This window comes from Elephas maximus, chromosome 9, assembly GCF_024166365.1.
Source record: "Elephas maximus indicus isolate mEleMax1 chromosome 9, mEleMax1 primary haplotype, whole genome shotgun sequence".
In the NCBI taxonomy this organism is placed as follows: Eukaryota; Metazoa; Chordata; class Mammalia; order Proboscidea; family Elephantidae; genus Elephas; species Elephas maximus.
The window spans coordinates 100,600,920-100,620,589 of NC_064827.1; the positions used below are offsets into that span (position 1 = coordinate 100,600,920).

The 19,670-nt window shown below is 43.6% G+C and overlaps 1 protein-coding gene across 2 annotated transcripts in view; it reads right to left on the minus strand.

The window, feature by feature from the left end:
* Positions 1-19,670, minus strand: part of FRMD3 (FERM domain containing 3) — a 367,315-nt gene that overhangs the window by 146,970 nt on the left and 200,675 nt on the right. The window contains exon 3 of one of the 2 annotated variants that reach the window (XM_049896889.1): positions 2,585-2,627. The exons of the other annotated variant lie outside the window; for it this stretch is intronic. Coding sequence (XP_049752846.1) covers positions 2,585-2,627 — 43 coding nt within the window. The remainder of the gene's footprint in view (positions 1-2,584; positions 2,628-19,670) is intronic. 2 annotated transcript variants of the gene reach the window in all.

Genomic DNA, 19,670 nt, shown 5'->3' on the forward strand with positions numbered 1-19,670 from the left:
CCCCTGTCTGGTTTAGAAATTAAAGTTTACACAGACTTGATTTCTTTTCTCAGGTTCAGATTTCATCTGTCATTAGATTGAAATTGGCCTGTAGTCAAATATAATCTTTAAGCAATTTTTACAAAATACATAAATGCTCAGTTGACTGTTTAGCTATAGTATAGAGACAAAGCTTTTAGGCAGAAAGTCCTTCACAATTTAAAATTTGTTCTCCTATTAAATGTTGGACGCACCTTTTCATAGAGATAGATTTGGTATTTCAAAAATGTGCCTGGTCTAAGGGAAAAAGGAAAATATTTCATGATGTGAGACTATGTGGGCAGCTCCTGTCTGGAGGTGACATACGAGGGCAGAGAGGGACAGGAGTTGGTTGAATGGACACGGGGAATACAGGGTGAAGAGGACAAGTGTGCTGTCTCATTAAGGGGAGGGCAGCTAGAAGTACACAGCAAGGTGTATATAAGTTTTTGTATGAGAGACTGACTTGATCTGTAAACTTTCACTTAAAGCACAATAAATAAAATGTATATGTATATAAAATATTTCATGATGTTTAAGAGCCAAAGTCAAAGAACCAATTAATATAAAAAAAGGTTACAGGAAAATGTCTAAATATTTTTAAATACGTTGTTGTTGTTGCTGTATGCCATCAAGTTGATTCCAACTCAAAGTACAGGGTAGAACTGCCCCATGGGCAACAACCAAAGAGAAACTGGTGAGTTTGAACCACTGGCCTTCTTCCGTTAGCAGCCAAGTGCTTAACCACTGAGCCACCAAGTCTCCTTATTTTTAAATACCCCCCCCAACCCTACATAAACAAAAAATATCAAGACTTAGCAGTTAGCAGAAAAAAGTTAAGCACCAACTACTTTTTCGCAGGTGCATGAGTCCATTCTCACTATCCTGCGTATCATACTACAGGGAGCCTCCTCCAGTCCTCTGTCTGACCATGTCCAGAAGAAGCGGAATGCCTCTCTCAGCTTGGTAGGGCAATAGAGCCCACCTCTACTGCAGCCTCACCCCAACATCCTGGCCTCCCTGGACACCCGAGCCCACAGCTGCCCCTGTCCTCACCTCTACACACCTCTCCTGGCCTCTCCCTGCAGCCCTATGGCCTACAGAAGCCACAGGTACGGCATGCCCTGAACAACCCTGCTCCTTTCTAGCACAGATCAGTCAGTGTCTGCTTAGGAGGGAGGAAGGAGGGAGGGGAAGGGGAGGAGGAAGCGAAAAGGAAAAGAAGGGAAGGGATAAGAAGAGGAGGGGAGAGGAGGGAAGGAGAGAAGAGGGGAGGGGAGTGGACAGGGGAAAGGGGAAGAGAAGACAAAGGAAAGGGAAAAGGGAAGGGGAAGAGAAAGGAGAGGGGAGGGGAGGGAAAGGGAGAGAAGGGAACAGAAGGGAAGGGGAGAGGAGGGGAGGGGACAGGTGAAGAGAAGTGGGAAGGTGAAGAGAAAGGAGAGGGGAGGGGAGGGAAGGGAAGGGACAGAAAAGGGAAGGAATGTAGGGGGAGGAAAGGGGCAGAGGGGAGAGAAGGAGGAGAGGAAGGGAAGGAATAGAAGAAGGGAGGAAGAATCAGGGAAGGAGAAAGAGATAAAGACAAGGAGCGGGGAGAAAAAGTTGAGGAAGAAATGTGTTGGCTGCCAGTTTGCAGCCCATGTTCAGTTTCTTCCTTCTTTGACCTGAAACCCCCACCCGGAATTATTTCTTTAGATTTAAGAAAGAAAAGAATTCCTTGAATGATGACAAGTGACCTAATGTGTGCTAACCTGGTCTCTGATGAAAAACTGATTTATTGCTACATGTCAGAGCCCTGGGAAAGCTGACATGGAGGGATAAATGGATTTCAGGGCAGGCACTGAATTTCTGAGGTGCATTTCCCAAGCTCTCCTCCAAACCGTAAATAAAGTAGGCTGACTTCAGCCTGGCCTGGGTAACCAGGACAATCATCATGCCCCCTACAACCACCAGGCACCACCCTCCTTACAACACCCAGGTGGATGACTACAGGTTCTGGGGAGACGTTGTCACCCAAGGCCAACAACTCCAAGAGCTCAGTGGTGTAAAAGCAGTTCAGAACCAGAGATTTCAAGCAACTGCCCATAAAATATAATTTTTCTTCATTTTTACGAAGCTTGAGGGAGTCAAGAAAAAAGAAATCTTTAGTATTGTTACCAGTAAGATTTTAGTTTCTAAACACACCTGTTTCTCTCACCACCACTCCCTCTACCCTGAGCCACTTGCTAGTAACTCCCACAACCAAAAGGAATCAGACATCTGATGATTATGTTAACGGACATTTAACAATCCAATTCCAACACCCCTACTTCAGTTGAAATATGAAAGTAAGATGGTGGGATGGGAAGAGATAGGGCCTAACTAGGAATAATGACTGCAGAGAGGACAAAGGCCAGGGAATAAGGGGGGAGGGGGCCACAGCTCTCACTGGGAGGGAGAAGCCCCACCCACCCACCCATTCTTCTTCAACTCCCTGCGTTGTTCCCCTTGGCAGAAGGACCTGTGTCAAGAAACAGATTCTGTCTTTGGACATGTCATAGCAAACATGAAGCCCCAGATGGACACTTACATTTCATTTGCTTGGCGACGGACTTGTTAGGTTCAAGCCAGTGCTGGGGAGAAAAACAGCAGAGAGTGTGGTCAGATTACTGGACCATACGATGCATGCTTAATAATTACCTATACCCTTGACCATCGAGTCAATTCCGACTCATAGTGACCCTATAGGACAGAGTAGAACTGCCCCATAGAGTTTCCAAGGAGCAACTGGTGGGTTTGACCTTTTGGTTAGCAGTCTGAGCTCTTAACCATTGTGCCACCAGGGCTCCACTTAATAACTACAGAGTATATAAGAGAGCGATTCCTTCTGCGTAGTGCAACGTTGGTTCTGATAGGTTCCTGTCTCCCACCCTCAGGAAACCAACATGAACAGTTCAGCAGTAATTATAACACAGGCAAAGGTGTAAATTACAGGGGATTAATCATTTGTGAGTAATGTTTGAGTCACACAGCTAGGAGAGGAGAACCAGGGGGAGAATATGCACTAACTGATTCCACAGTGATTCTTTGAGTTTCATGGCTCTGGCCAAGCCAGTGATGGCTAAAGACCTTGAGCATCTGGCATCCATGATCTCAGAAAAACAGGGTCCAACGCTAAACTTGTGGCATCAGCACCCACGTCCCCTTCTGAGCCAGCCTCCTTTAAGATTAATATTGGGCCAAGCCAGCACGAGCTCCATCACACACAGACAACTCTTTCTTCATGGTGGTTGTTGGCTGCCCTCATGTCAGCCCCTGACTCATGGCAACCCCAGGCACAGCAAAATGAAACCCTGCCCAGCCCTGCACCATCCCCATGATCAGTCGCATATCAGGCCATTGCAATCCACAGGGTTTTCAGTGGCTAATTTTGGGAAGTAGATCACCAGGCCTTTCTTCCTACTCCATCTTAGTCTGGAAGCTCCACTGAAACCCGTCCAGCATCATATCAACACACAAGCCTCCACCGACAGATAGCTGGTGGCTGCACATGGGGTGCATTGGCTGGGAGTCAAACCTGGGTCTCCTGCATGGAAGGTGAGAAGTCTACCACTGACCCACCCATGCTTAATCCTTCAAGGTAGCGAGGAACAAATGATTTTAGATGTTTTACTTTCAGAGGCTTCATTACCAAACAAAGAAGGCAAAAGGCCTAGGTAGAGATTCCTGTTGCTCACAGGCATCTGAAGAAGATACCATGCTGTCCCAGGGCCAGGCTTCTCTGCAGCCCCATGTAAAGGTTACCTCAACATGCTGAGAACTGAGCAGCCTTTGATATCATTAAATGTGATGTTCTGCAGCCGCTCAAGGAATATCAGGAAGCAACACTATATACCTGCAATTTATAAAGATGATAAGAGGGGTGCCACTGAGTACCTGTCTGAGGTTGGGGGGCCCTCGCTTATAGGCACCCCTCCTGCGTGATACTAGACAGGTCAGAAGAAAAGGGAACTATCACCAGTTGAGCTCTTCAGCCTGCTTTATCTCACCTGGGTCAGCGGTAAGCCTCAAAGTTCTCTTTTACCCCTATGGTTTGATGTAAACATTTCACCAAAAAGTTTAATAAGAACAAGAATTTGTTCAGCACTTACTAAGTGCCAGAAACCCTGGTGGCATAGGGATTAAGTGTTACAGCTGCTAACCAAAAGGTCAGCAGTTCGAATCCAGCAGGCGATCCTTGGAAACTCTATGGAACAGTTCTGCTCTGTCCTATAGGGTCATTACAAGTCGGAATCGACTTGACAGCAACAGGTTTGGTTTTCTGGTTTTTACTAAGTGCCAGCTGCTATTCTAAGAGTTTCCATGCATTATTTTATTTAGTCCTCACTACAACCCCATTTCCCCCCACATGTCCGTCAGTCTGTTGTACTGTAGGGGCTTACGTGTTGCTGTCATGCTGGAAGCTGTGCCGCCGGTATTCAGATACCAGCAGGGTCACCCGTGGAGGACAGGTTTCAGCTGAGCTTTCAGACTGAGACAGACTAGGAAAAAGAAACCAGCAGTCTACTTCTGAAAAGAATTAGCCAGTGAAAACCTTATGAATACAGTGGAACATCGTCTGATATAGTGCTGGAAGATGAGCCCCCCAGGTTGGAAGGCACTCAAAAGATGACTGGGGAAGAGCTACCTCCTCAAAGTAGAGTCGACCTTAATGATGTGGATAGAGTAAAGCTTTCGGGACCTTCATTTGCTGATGTGGCATGACTCAAAATGAGAAGAAACAGCTGCAAACATCCATTAATAATCAGAACATGGAATGTACGAAGCATGAATCTAGGAAAATTGGAAACTGTCAGAAATGAAATGGAACACATAAGCATCGCTATCTTAGGCTGAAATGGACTGGTATTGGCCATTTTGAATCAGACAATCATAATTTATGGTATACTATGCCGGAAATGACAACTTGAAAAGGAATAGTGTTGCATTCATCGTCAAAAAGAACATTTCAAGATCTATCCTGAAGTACAACGCTGTCAGTGATAGGATAATATCCATATCTCTACAAGGAAGACCAGTTAATATGACTACTATTCAAATTTATGCACCAACCACTAAGGCCAAAGATGAAGAAACTGAAGATTTTTACCAACTTCTGCAGTATGAAAATGATCAACATGTAATCAGGATGCCTTGATAATTACTGGTGATTGGAATCCAAAAGTTGGAAACAAAGAAGGATCAGTGGTTGGAAAATATGGCCTCGGTGACAGAGATCGCATGATAGAATTTTGCAAGACCAATGACTTTTTCATTGCAAATACCTTTTCTCACTAACACAACCAGCGATTATACACATGGACCTCACCAGACAGAACACACAGGAATCAAATCAACTACATCTGTGGAAAGAGATGATAGAAAAGCTCAATAACGTCAGTCAGAACAAGGCCAGGGGCTGACTGTGGAACAGACCATTAATTGCTTATATGCAAGTTCAAGTTGAAACTGAAGAAAATTAGAACAAGTCGATGAGAGCTGAAGTACAAAGTTGAGTATATCCCACCTGAATTTAGAGACCATCTCAGGAATATATTTGACACGTTGAACACTAATGACTGAAGACCAGACGAGTTGTGGAATGACATCAAGGACATCATACATGAAGAAAGCAAGAGGTCATTAAAAAGACAGGAAAGAAAGAAAAGACCGAAATGGATGTCAGAAGACACTCTGAAACTTGCTGTTCAACATCAAGTAGCTAAAGCAAAAGGAAGAAATGATGAAGTAAAAGAAATGAACAGAAAATTTCAAAAGGTAGCTCGAGAAGACAAAGTAAAGTAGTAATAATGACAAGTGCAAAGAGCTGGAGATAGAAAACCAAAAGGGAAGAACACACTCAGCATTTCTCAAACTGAAAGAACTGAAGAAAAAATTCAAGCCTAAAATTGCAATAGTGAAAGATTCTATGGAGAAAATATTAAATGATGTAGGAAGCATCAAAAGAAGATGTAAGGAATACACAGAGTCATTACACCAAAAAGAATTAGTCGACGTTCAACCATTTCAAGAGGTAGCATATGATCAGAAACCAATGGTACTGAAGGAAGACGTCCAAGTTGCACTGAAGGCATTAGAGAAAAACAAGGCTCCAGGAATTGACAGAATATCAGTTGAGATGTTTCAACAAACAGATGCAGCCCTGGAAGTGCTCATTCATCTATGCCAAGAAATTTGGAAAACAGCTACCTGGCCAACCGACTGGAAGAGATCCGTATTTATGCTTATTCCCAAGAAAGGTGATCCAACTGAATGCGGAAAGTATCAAATAATATCATTAATATCACATGCAAGCAAAATTTTACTGAAGATCATTCAAAATCAGCTGCAGCAGTATATCAACAGGGAACTGCCAGAAATTCAGGCCTGATTCAGAAGAGGACATGGAACCAGGGACATCGTTGCTGATGTCAGATGGATCCTGGCCAAAAGCAGAGAATACCAGAAGGATGTTTACCTGTGTTTTATTGACTATGCAAAGGCATTTGACTGTGTGGATCATAGCAAATTATGGGTAATATTGCGAAGAATGGGAATTCCAGAACACTTAATTGTGCTCATGAAGAACCTGTACATAGATCAAGAGGCGGTTGTTCGGAAAGAACAAGGGGATACTGCGTGGTTTAAAGTCAGCAAAGGTGTGCATCAGGTATGTATCCTCTCACCATACCTATTCAATCTGTATGCTGAGCAAACAATCCAAGAAGCTGGACTGTATGAAGAAGAACGGGCCATCAGGATTGGAAGAAGACTTATTAACAACCTGCATTATGCAGATAACACAACCTTTCTTGCTGAAAGTGAAGAGGACTTGAAACACTTACTGATGAAGATCAAAGACCACAGCCTTCAGTATGGATTACACCTCGGCATAAAGTCAACAAAAATCTTCACAACTGGACCAATAAGCAACATCATGATAAACAGAGAAAAGACTGAAGTAGTCAAGGATTTCATTTTACTTGGATCCACAATCAACACCCATGGAAGCAGCAGTCAAGTAATCAAAAGATGCATTGCATTGGGCAAATCTGCTGCAAAAGACCTCTTTAAAGTGTTGAAAAGCAACACTTTAGTCTTACCCTGAAGACTAAGGTGCACCTGGCACAGCCATGGTATTTTCAATTGCCATCATTTACATACAAAAGCTGGACAGTGAATAAGGAAGACTGAAAAAGAATTGATGCCTTCGAATTGTGGTGTGGGCAAAGACTTTTGAATATATCATGGACTGCCAAAAGAATGAACAAATCTGTCCTAGAAGTATAACCAGGATGCTCCTTAGAAGCAAGGATGGCGAGACTGAGTTACATACTTTGGACATGTTGTCAGGAGGGAGATCAATCCTTAGAGAAGGACTTCATGCTTGGTAAAGTACAGGGTCAGCGGAAAAGAGGAAGACCCTCAAAGAGATGGACTGACGCAGTGGCTGCAACAATTTGCTCAAGCATAACAACAACTGTGAGCGTGGTACAGGACCGGGCAGTGTTTAATTCTGTGGTACATAGGGTCACTATGAGTCAGAACTGACTCCATGTCAGCTAACAACCCCATCTACAGACAATAAATCTGGGTCTTAGGATGTTAAACAACTTCCCTGAGGTCACCCCTACCACCGACTGTAAATCTGCAGTACTGTGGTGGCTTATGTGTTCCTGTGATCCTGGAAGCTATGCCACAGGTATTTCAAATACCAGTAGGGTCACCCATGGTGGACAGGTTTCAGCAGAGGATACTTTAGAGCTAAGGCTAGAAAACAAATAGCAGCCAGAGATCAGTACCCATTGCTATTGTTTTACAGAGAAGCATCACCAGTCATTTTCCCAATAAAGTCTGAAATATAAATGTCTTGTGAATCCTTCTTGTTTAGCATGCTTCGAATGCCTTGGCCCTTCTCTGCCTAATTTCAGCCTGCCTCTCCAGCTTCTCTCTGACTCCAGAAATGACAAGTAATTTTCATTTTGTGTGCTCATGCCAGGTAATTGGTGATCATCTCCCAGAGGGCTATGAGGATTCCAAGGCTGCATGAAGGCTCCATGAGAATGACTGCCATGATGGATTGGTTATGTCTGTCACGGAGGGTAGAGAACAAGGAAGGCATGCCTGCAAGGTATTTGCCATCTATGTCCTAAATAAATTATTCACTCCAAATGACCTGGCCTCCTCATTGCCCTAAGAAATACACCTTACATTTCTCACCACTTTCCAACTTCCTCCTCCTCTCTGCCCTTTCATACCCTACCCTTGCCTTTTAGGCCCTGCCTATCTCAATTACCTATGTCTACAGTGTAATGCATAAAGAAAACAAAAATTCTCACAACTGGATCAATAAGCAACATCATGATAAATGGAGAAAATATTGAAATTGTCAAGGATTTCATTTTACTTGGATCCACAATCAACACCCATGGAAACAGCAGTCAAAAAATTAGAAGACACGTTGCATTCAGCAAATCTGCTGCAAAAGAACTATTTAAAGTATTAAAAAGTAAAGATGTCACTCTAAAGACTAAGGGGCACCTGACCCAAGCCATTGTGTTTTCAATAGCTTCATAGGCATGTGAAAGCTGGACAATGAAATAAGGAAGCCAAAGAAGAATTAATGCTTTTGAATTATGGCGTTGGCGAAGAGTATTGAATATACCAGGTATTGCCAGAAGAATGAACAAATCTGGCTTTGAAGAAGTACAGCCATGGTGCTCCTTAGAAGGGATGAGGCGAGACTTTATCTTACAGACTTTGGACATGTTGTCTGGAGGGACCAGTCCCTGGAGAAGGACATCATGCTTGGTAAAGCAGAGCGTAGCGGAAGAGAGGAAGACTCTCAATGAGATGGATTGACACAGTGGCTGCAACAATAAGCTCAAGCATAACTACAATTTTGAGGATGGAGCAGGACAGGGCAGTGTTTCGTTCTGTTGTTCGTAGGGTCCTTATGAGTCAGAACTGACTTGACAGCACCTAACAACAACAACAACTCAGTGTAATCACTACATCCTTTTCCAGGACAACTATTCTTTCTGGATGGGATAGCCATGAAGTATGTAATCCTAAGGAATCCCTCGGTAGTGCAAATGGTTAACGTGCTCAGCTGTTAACCAGAAGATTGGAGGTTCAGGTCAACCCAGAGGCACCTTGGAAGAAAAGTCTGTCAATCTACTTCCAAAAAATCAGCCACTGAACACCCTATGGAGCATAGTTCTACCCTGACACACGGAGTCAGTGTGGCTTGACAGCAACCATGCTTTTTCTGTTTTATGTAGCCCTTAGGAAAAAAAAAAAAAATAGGGAGGCAGTAGTGGTTCAGTGGTGGAATTCTTGCCTTCCATGCAGAATACATGGGTTCGATTCCTGGCCAATGCACCTCAAGCACAGCCACCACCTGTATGTCAGTGGAGGCCTGTGTGTCGCTCGAATGCTGAACAGATTTCAGTGGCGCTTCCAGACTAAGATGAACTAGAAAGAAAGGCCTGGCAACCCGCTTCCAAAAATCAGCCAGTGAAAACCCTATGGATCACAAAGGTCCACTCCACAACAGAGCATGGGGATGGGGCGCCACCGAGCAGCATTTTGTTCCATTGTGCATGGGTCACCATGAATCAGGGGCTGAGTAGACATCAGCTAAAAACAACATGAAAAGTAATTCAGCAGTAATCATGTTCCAAGGGATTACAAAAAATCATTTCTTCAAAGAGGACCAAGCTCAATTTTTTAGCATTTATTAAAATAAAAAACCTGACTGGCCTGGCCTATGGCCCAATAATTTCTTTATTCACTAATTCATCCATGCGAGAAAAGGAGGAGACATGTAACAAGGATTTGCCTACATTGTTATATAAAATCATAATATATTAGAAATAGCAGTAATGGCCATCATCGGGAAAATAGATAAAGTGTAGTCTGTTCATATTCTGAATGACTCCGCAGCAGTGTCTTCAATGAGGTAGATCTTCATGTGTAACATGGAGACAGATCTCTAAGGCACTTTGTGGGACGAAAAAAGTCAACTGCAAAATTTATGACGATAGCTGCAGTTAGTTCAACGTTGCACGGTACAGGGCCTTGGGAAAAGCAGTCATAGTCGACACCTGTTGGACACTGCATGTGATGGTTAAGATTGTGTGTCAACTTGGCTGGGCCACGATTCTCAGTGGTTTGGCAGTTGTATGACGTTGTGATCACTTCCATGTTGCGATCTGATATAACATGATCACCCCCATGATGGGATCTGCTGTGAGTAGCCAATCAGCTGAAAGAAAGTTTCCTTGGGCATGTGGCCTGCATTGAATATAAGTGGACATTCTGGCAAGGCTCATGGTTTTTGCTCGCTCTGGATCCTACAGCTGGCTCCTATTCATCTGATCTCCAGTTATTGGGACTTGAGCTAGCAGCTTACCTGCAGTCTTGCTGCCGATCTTGGGATTCTTCGATCTTCACAGCCTTTGAAAAGAGCTCTGCTCTCTCACCTACCGATCTTGGGTTCACCAACCCCTGCTGCTACCTGGGTCAGGAGAAGCCTCCAGCCTGACCCACAGACTTGGGACTTTCCAGTCTCTACAACCTTATGAGCCATTTCCTTGATATAAATCTCTATATATGTATATTCATAGCTTTATTGGTTTTGCTTCTCTAGAGAACCCAGCCTAAGCTGAAGGTAGTTCTCAGTTCCAACACAGATTGTGTGCTCTTCCTTTTGATGTCCTATTTTTGTGAAGGTGGGTTTCCAGGGGGTGCTGAAATAAAAAGCAAGTACCAAACAAAAATCGTTGTGGAAAAGACAATGAGTGTCACGATATCCGATCTGAGTTTCAGGTTTAAGAGGTCATGCGGTGCCCTGCAAATAAACAGGTACCATTAGTAAGTAATAGTGATTATTTAAGAATGAAAAAAATTACTATTTTTCTTGCAATTTGTGTGTATTATTTTTTGAGTGGTCACATTCAACCTTTTGGTGAACAGTCAAGTGCTTTAATTCCTTGCACCACCCAGAAACTCCACGAAGTTGTTAGGACATAAATACTTATCAATTTGTTTGGATCTAACTACTATTGTATGAACTATTAAGTATTTTTTATTTTGTGCCTAGAGGTACCATGAAAAAATTACTATGATACAGAAAAAAAAAAAAAGATACAAAGGGAGTCTTAAATCAAGAAGGATTAGGAACCCCTGAACTGTAGTATAATTAATGTCTTTCTTTTTTTTAAAAAAAAAAAAAGGACAAACACTACCATGTGTTTTCAAAGACTACATATAAAGCATCTAAATATATTTTCATCTGAAATGACTCTAAGCTAATGTCAGTGGTGATGAACAGGGATTTGGGGGAGCTGACCAAAGGAAACTCTGCCTTGCTTTATCTGTGATGTTTTATTCATGATGTTTTAATTTTAACCTTTTTATGTGTATCAGTGCATTACACGAATAATTAAATGTCAATTTATTAAAAAACAAAAAAAGTCAAGTTCTGCTCAGAGGATGAAGGTAGAGTACATGAAATTCCGACTTAAGAGGAGGAGTTTTGTGTATTATAAACCAGTTACCTTGGAGTTGGCTCTGACTCATGGCAACCCCGTGTGTGTCAGATAGAACTGCGTTCCATAGGGTTTTCGACGGCTGATTTTTCAAAAGTAGTTCACCAGGTCTTTAATAACAAATCCAGCCAATCACCTTGGCTGGATCCAGCGGTCTGGATTTGAATCCTGCTCTGACACTTACTAGCTGTGTGACCCCACACAATTCCCTCAGTTTCCCCACTTACAGCATCATCGTGAAGTTTAAATCAGTTAATTCATTAAGAAGCTGCTAGAAGAAAGTTGGGCACATACTGAGGGCTGAATGAACACCAGCTGTCATCTTCTCCATGTTCCCTGAGAGGAAGCCCTAAATTTGTGACATGGCAGCTCTCGTTGAGCCCACCTTTGTCAATTTCTTCCTGCCTCGTCTCCCACCTGATTTCCCCTCTGCTCGTCATGAAGAGATTATTTATCTATATGGTTGCAGTACTAGCTGTTAGCTCTTTGCCTTGCTCTTCATCTTTTTTTTTTTTTTTTTTTGCTATCTCCTTTGTAGGGTAATGCCATTCAGCTATACGCAACCCCTCCTAATGGAGTCAGCTTTCCTCTTCCCTGAAGCATGCTGGGGATGAACTCAGGATGGACTCAGGCTAAGGTAAAAGGCTGGGAGTGGCATGACTGAGCTGGTAGCCAAGGCCGAGTAATGCCTTAGCAACAAAAAGGAAAACACCTGGGTTTGGACATGAAGTCCCTGGGAATGCTGACTGCCCAAGGACTTGGGAAGAAAAACAATAAGCCTCAGTCACAGCTGGAATGGTATATAAACTTGTGTCCCCTGCTAGGTGGTTACAGAGTGCTAAACTTGTCGAGCCACCACCCTGGACCAACCGTCCCATAAATAAGCTCCCTGAATAAACCATATGTCATGATCGCCTGCTCTGGAGTCTTCCTTCAGTCTCTTGGAAATGTGGCCAACCTTGGGCCCAGGTGCCGCTGGGTTGTTACACAACACTCCTCCCTTGTTTCCGTTCTTGCTTTTACAGTAGTTGTGGCCGAAACCAGTTGGCCAGTGAAGGTGAGTTTGGGCTACACCACCTACACCCACTATTAGTGTATAAACAAATGGATTTCACTCTGTGGAAAACAAAAAAACATGATGTGGTGTGCTAGGTAATTAGCTATTAGGCTTAGAACATTTACTGAACTGCTATTTTGCTTTCATTTGCTACTTGGAAGATACGCTATTTTGGCCATATTTATTTATTTAAGGTGTATTTCCTTACTGGAAACTGATATTCCTGAAAAGAGGCAGAAAGGGAAGCCTGCCAACAAAATATCTGAATTTGTGGCTGGTTGACTATAGCCGAACCCTTCATTTCCTCAACTCTCATTTAGAAGAAAAATTCCAATGCTAAGGAAGTTAAGACCCAACCATTGCTTCTACAAAATGAATTTAGGGAGTAGGATGAACCAGAGGACGCATCCTTGCTTGTGATTTGAAGGTATCAGAAAGGCCTCTGCAGCAAGTATTGTGGGTGCTCTGCCCACATTCCCTTCTTTTCCTTTCCATGTACAGCAGCCCCTTTTAAGGAGGGCTGTCCTCAAGTTATTGGAACCCACTGTGGGGTGGAGAATTGAGCCTCCCCCACCCCATTCCCCACACCAGGGTAGCTCTTAACTAGTGACTAACAGCTGCGGGTTGTTCCCCTCGGTTGGGACAAATCTAAGGCAAGACCTACACTGATTCCAGAGCTCCCCTGTGGGGTTGAGCCCCTGTGACCCTCTGCAAGACTGCCCGATATCACACACTTGCTTGTTCTTCTTCCAATCTGCTCCAATCTGTCACTCCCATACAGATCTTTTCCTGGGAACACTTCCTAATAAATCACTTATACTGAAATTTGTATCTCAGGGTCAGATTCTGAAAACGAGACCTAACATGTTACTGATGATGCTGTGTGCCATCAAGTCAATTCTGACTCATAGCGACCCTCTGTAATAAAGTAGAACTGCTCCATAGGGTTTCCCAGGCTGCAATCTTTATGGGAGCAGATCAACAGGTCTTTTCTCCCTCAGAGTCACTGCTGGGATTGAACCACTGACCTTTTGGTTAGCAGCTGAGCAGGTAACCATTGCTCCTCTAGGACTCCTTAGACCTAAGATAGCCTCCTTTAACCAGTTACTGCTGAGTCAATTCCAACTTACGGCGACCCTGCGTGTGTCAGAGTAGAAATGTGCTCCAGAGAGTTTTCAATGGCTGATTTTTCAGAAGTAAATTGTCAGGCCTTCCTTCCAAGGCATCTGTGGGTGGCCTTCAACCATCAACCTTTTGGGTGCAGCACATCAGCCATTTGCACCACCCTCACGCTCCTCCAAAAACTGCTCTCCATGGTACTTAAAATTCTTCCCTTGGAGGTTTTTCCTTTTGCCTTAAGCTTGGACCCTAAACCAAAACCCGCTGCCATCGAGTCAATTCTGACTCATAGCTACCCTACAGGACAAAGCAGAGCTGCCCTATAGAGTTTCCAAACAGCACCTGGTGGATTTGAATTGCCAGCCTTTTGGTTAGCAGCCATAGCACTTAACCACTACGCCAACCAGGGTTTCTACAAAACCCTTGTGAGATGTCTCAGTTTAAGGGTTTTCAGTATTGTCAATCCAGCCTGACTATCCTTCAAGCCCTTTCTTAGAATAAATTTATTTTAAGAGCAGCTTGAAAAAAAAAATAAGGATAAGTAAGAGGAAACTACACAAAGGGGGTGGAAAGCAAAGAGGTTGCTACACTCCCTCAGCCCCGGTTTTCTGATCCGCAAACCTAGGAGTGTTGGAGTGGGGGTAGATCCCAAGGCCTCTCACGTTCCTTCAGTTCCAACATTCCACACTCTGAACCTGAAGAATGAGGACATCTCCAACAAATGTTCCTTTTTTCTTCATTTACTAGACCCAGCTGTACTTAGCCCCAAGAGATCATTCTTCATTACCTCATCATAGAAATGGTGCGTTTCTTTCCAACATTCTAATTTTGGCATGTTTGGGGAAACAGAAGGTGGGTGTGAGGTGGTGATTTGTGACTAGGTAGATTGATTTTTAATTTGGTAGCTGCTGAGACCAAGAAAAAAAAAAATCCTTCCAAAAGTAAACAGTTTAAAATTTAGTTATCTTCAAATGTTTGGCTTCTGTTGAAATTGATTCTGCCTGTGATTACAGAATAAATTACACACCTCTCTGTTATCTTTCTCAAAACCCTTGGTGCCCTAAGCCAGAGTAATTTGTAACCCAGAGAAATGTGTTAAAGAACTAATGGGGCTTTTAAAAAGAACGAATGCACCTCCCCAAATAGAAGATTGTTTTTCTCCTCAGTAGTAACCAGATCCAAAATCTGATCAATTCCCATCATAGTCCTGAAGAGATGGCCCGATTCTCACATCCCAGCTAGACAAAGCCCCGGAGTGATTAAGGCTGCGCATTATATAACTAAGTTATGCCATTCCCAGGCCTTTTGGTCTCTGCTGGGGAAAAAAAGAATGCCATCTGAATGAATGCAACTTAACAGTGTTCTGGATAACCAAGTTATAGGTGGTTGTTGTTGTCAGTCGCTGTTGGGTTGGCTCCGAGTCTTGGCAACTTCATGCACAATGGAGCAAAATGCTACCCCGTCCTGGTCATTCCCATGATCAGCTGTGGATAAGACCCTTGTGGTCCACAGGGTTTGCAATGGCTGATTTTCAGAAGTAGATCACTAGGCCTTTCTTCCTAGTTTGTCTTAGTCTGGAAACTCCACTGAAACCTGTTTAGCATCAGAGCAACATGCAAGCCTCCACTGCCAGATGGGCGGTGGCTGCGCTTGTGGTACAGTGGCCGGGAATTGGACCCAGGTCTCCAGCGTAGAAGACAAGAAATCTACCACTGCCTCCTAAGTTATAGGTCAGCTCTGGTTCTTTAGCTACTAGTAACAGTGGTTTCCACTCCAGTCTCAATAAAATCTACAAAACAACAGCAACAAATCTGTGTATCAGGTACACACAAAAGCTATTTTCCATTTGGTAGTCGATCTGCGTAAGAAAACGTCATTACTTTGGTGTGGTGATTTTCACTCCTTTAGCCATAACTGCTTTTGAATTCTAGGGTCTCCGCCAGGAGACGAAACACTGGAAGAATTATAGGAATGAGCAGGAAATTGAAGAAGGCATAAGCATCTGCTCAGCAACATCCATCCCCTTCAATAATTTCAGTGCTGTCTACCAGAGATTGGCAATTTTTTCTGTAAAAGACCAGCTAGTACATAATTTAGGCTTTGTGGGCCATATGCTCTCTGTCTAACTACTTAACCTACCACTAGAGCATGAAAGCAGCCACAGGTAATAGGCAAATGGATCATTGTGGCTGTGTTCCAATAAAACTTTATTTACAAAAACAGATGGTGGGCTGTCCCAACCCCTGTGTGCTGACCCCTGCTCTACACCCAAGAAATCCCTGATGTACACTTAAAGAAGAACAAAAATGGTTGTATCTGAAAATGCAATAGGTTGTAAAAACATTAATTATTGTTTATTTCAAAGTACACTAGGGTACTAAAAGTCCCTGGGTGGTGCAAATAGTTAATGTTTGGCTTCTAACTGAAAGGCAAGAGGTTCAAGTCCACCCAGAGGCACCTCAGAAGAAAGGACTGGCAATCTACTTCTGAAAAATCAGCCACTGAAAACGCTATGGAGCACATTCCTACTCTGACGCATGAGATTGCCATGACTCAGAGTCGGTGTCGACTGGACAGCAACTGGTTTGGCTTTTTAGGACACTAAAATGCAACCATAGGAAAATTATGGCATCCCATCAAGCTCGTTACAATGGGATGTACCACTGCACAACATCCGCTGTCATGCTGTATAAATTTAACAACATTGTCACCAAACTATCCTAAGGTCATAGATCTCCTAGTTGCCAGACTCATGGACCTTTTCAAACTCTTTAAAGGATGCAGCAATGAAAAGATAATACGGATTAACTCATTTAAACGATAACCTATGGCATGAGTACTATTAGTATCCCATTTTACAGATGAAGAAATTGAGGTGTAGAGAGGTTACGGAACCTTCTCAAAGTCAAACAACTAGCAAAGTGGCAGGGATGGGATCTAACACAGTCTTCCTGGTGCGAAAGCCTAGGCTCTTAGGCCCCGAGCAATGATGTCTTCTGATCCTCCTTCTTGATATTTGAAACTGGAGCCCATTCCCACTTATTAAATCTCCATCTACCCTTGCTTCTAGAATGTCTCTCTCTCCTCATCCATTTCTTTCTGCTCTGTCTGTTCCTTGTCAGTCCCCTCTGCTGGTTTCTTCTTCTGGACCACCCTTTAAAATATGGATGTTCCTTAGCGTTTAAATTCTCATCTCAGTCTATAATCCCTCCCTCAGCTCTGCAATCCATCCCCAGGGCTTTGAAGTAGTAAAGACCTCAGTGGCTTCGAAATCTCCAACTCTGGCCTAAACCTTTTTGTTTAGCTTCAGTACCATATTTTCAACTATACACTGAACAACTCCACCTCCACATCTCACAGGTATCCCAAACTCAACATGTCCAAAACTTACCACCCCTCCCTCAAAACCTGCTCTGTTTCTTGTACAACCAATTTGATAAGTGGCTCCACTCATACTTGGAGCCCTGAGTGTCCATGTAAGACATCCAAATACCCTGCTGAGAAGCCACCTGGAGAGGCCCTGAAACTACCTGCAGAGGGAGAGGGGCCCCCAAGCCCCACCTTCCAGCCATCTCCACCAGGGTACCAGGCATATGAGTGAAGACGTCTTGGTCCAGCTGCCAGACTAGCTGCCAGCTGAATACCACTGAGTGACCCCAATCAACACCTCATGGAAGAGAAGAATCACCCAGCTGAGCCGTGACCAGATTTCTGACCCACAAAATCTTGAAATATAATGACTGTTGTTTTAAGTCACTAAGTTTTGGGGAGGCTTGTTACACAGCAATAAATAATCAGAACGTTGACTCCTCATTACTACGTTCCATGCATATAATGCACAATTAGAATTGAACTTTGAAAGAAATCTGCCAGATTAGGAATGAAAAAGAATGGAAAACCAACTTCAAATTGGCACCTCCTAATGCACACTGGTTTTATTTCTCCAAATTATATATTATAGTTACATTCTAGTGTTCTTCCAGCTTGACTTAAAAGTTGCCTTTAAAGCTATTTAGAAAGTTTAGAACTTGCTGTCTCCCAGTCAGCTCTGATGTTCTTGCCTGCTGGAAGCCTCCAGGAAATGCTTTTCTCTCTAATGATCGCACTTAAACCTTACCTCCCTAATTAATTCCTGTCCCCATCTGAACCAAGCCCAGGCTGTTCCAACCACCGAGAGTAAACACTTCCTACCTGGGAGATCATCCTGTTTTTTCTTGACTCAAACAGGGATGAAATAACATTTTCCCAGCCCCACTTAGTCTTAAGACTGCCCTTTGGCCCAAACAAGATAAACAGTACATGCACTTGCTCCTCCTGCCACTGGAATTACGAAATCCTGGTTTGCTAAGTGACTTCTACATTATCGTTGTTGTTAGCTGCCACTAAGTAGGCCCCCAACTCATGGCGACCACATGCACAATGGAACAAAATGCTGCGCCATTCCCATGACTGGTTGCAGATGAGACCATTGTTACCCAAAGGGTTTTCACTGGCTGATTTTCAGAAGTAGGTCACCAGGCCTTTCTTCCTAGCCTATCTTAGTCTGGAAACTCCACTGAAACCTGTTCAGCATCATAGCAGCACGCCAACCTCCATTGACAGACGGGTGATGGCTGCATATGAGGTCCGTTGGCCAGGAATCAAAGTTGTTTCTCCCGCATGGAAGGCAAGAATTCTACCACTGAACCACCAGTGGCTCCATATCTTCTAGGCTGCAACCTATCTTTTAGCAGGCATCTCTTTCTCTTCCCAAGAGAAGACGTCAGGTGTAGACAGAATCAGGTATCAGACAGTCATTATAGTTGGATTCCATGTTCTGCTTTCTGCTGAAAGAATCTGTCAGTGCTAATACCTTGGACCACGACTGAAACGCTAGATAGTTGTTATGGGTTGAATTGTGTCGCCCAAAAGATATGTTGACGTTTCAATCCCCGTTACTTGTGAATGTGACCTTGTTTGGAGATACGGCCTTTGAAGATGCTATCACTTAAGCTAATATGAGGTCATAGCGGGGTAAGGTGAGTCCTGATCCAAGATGACTAGTGTCTTTATGAAAGAGAAGAGACGCAGAGAGACAGACAAGGGTAGGCGGTCTTGTGATGACGAAAGTAGAGTCAGAGTCATGCTGCAGCTTAAGCCAAGGAATTCCTGGGGCTACAAGAAACTGGGAGAGACAAGAACGGATCGTCCCCTAAAGCCTTCACAGAGAGCATGGCCCTGTTGACACCCAGATTTCGGATTCCTAGCCTCGAGAACTGCGAGACAACAAATATCTGTTCTTATAAGCCGCCCAGTTACGGCAGCCCTAGGGAACTAATACAACAATGTATCCCATGTTTTAGCTGTTATGACAGTGCTGTCTTCCTTGTTGCTTTTGGGTCCAAAGTCCTTTCCCGCAAAGCCAACCTACTTGTTCCTACTCCCACCCACACATGCTCAAGCGGTCTTGAACGTTAAAAACTCCTGGTACTTTTTTTTTAAGAGGAATCATTCGGCAGACAAACCAATGACCAGTGATTTGACGCAGCAGAACAACAGAAAGGACTGCCCTAAATCTTAGGCACCACTCTCGTTTCCAGTGGCGAGCATCTGTGAAGCAATTTTCCCTGGGAGCAAGACTCAACACTTGAGCGGCAGGAGCAGCTTGTGGGACATAATGCTGTCTGGCTTCCTGGCACCATCCCCAGAGTGAAACCTCAAGCCATTGGGCCCGTTTTTTATTCCATTTCCCATCCTCCCCAAAGGCACTTGCTCTAACATACAGAAGGTCTTTTCCCATTATTAATAAAACTCCCTGATAGGGTCACTGGCTCTTTCTGGCTATCAGCATAAAACCTCAGGGCTGTAATTATATTCTTGGGTGTGCCAGGGTTCAAAGTGCCCTTGTATTCATAATTTTGCAGCTC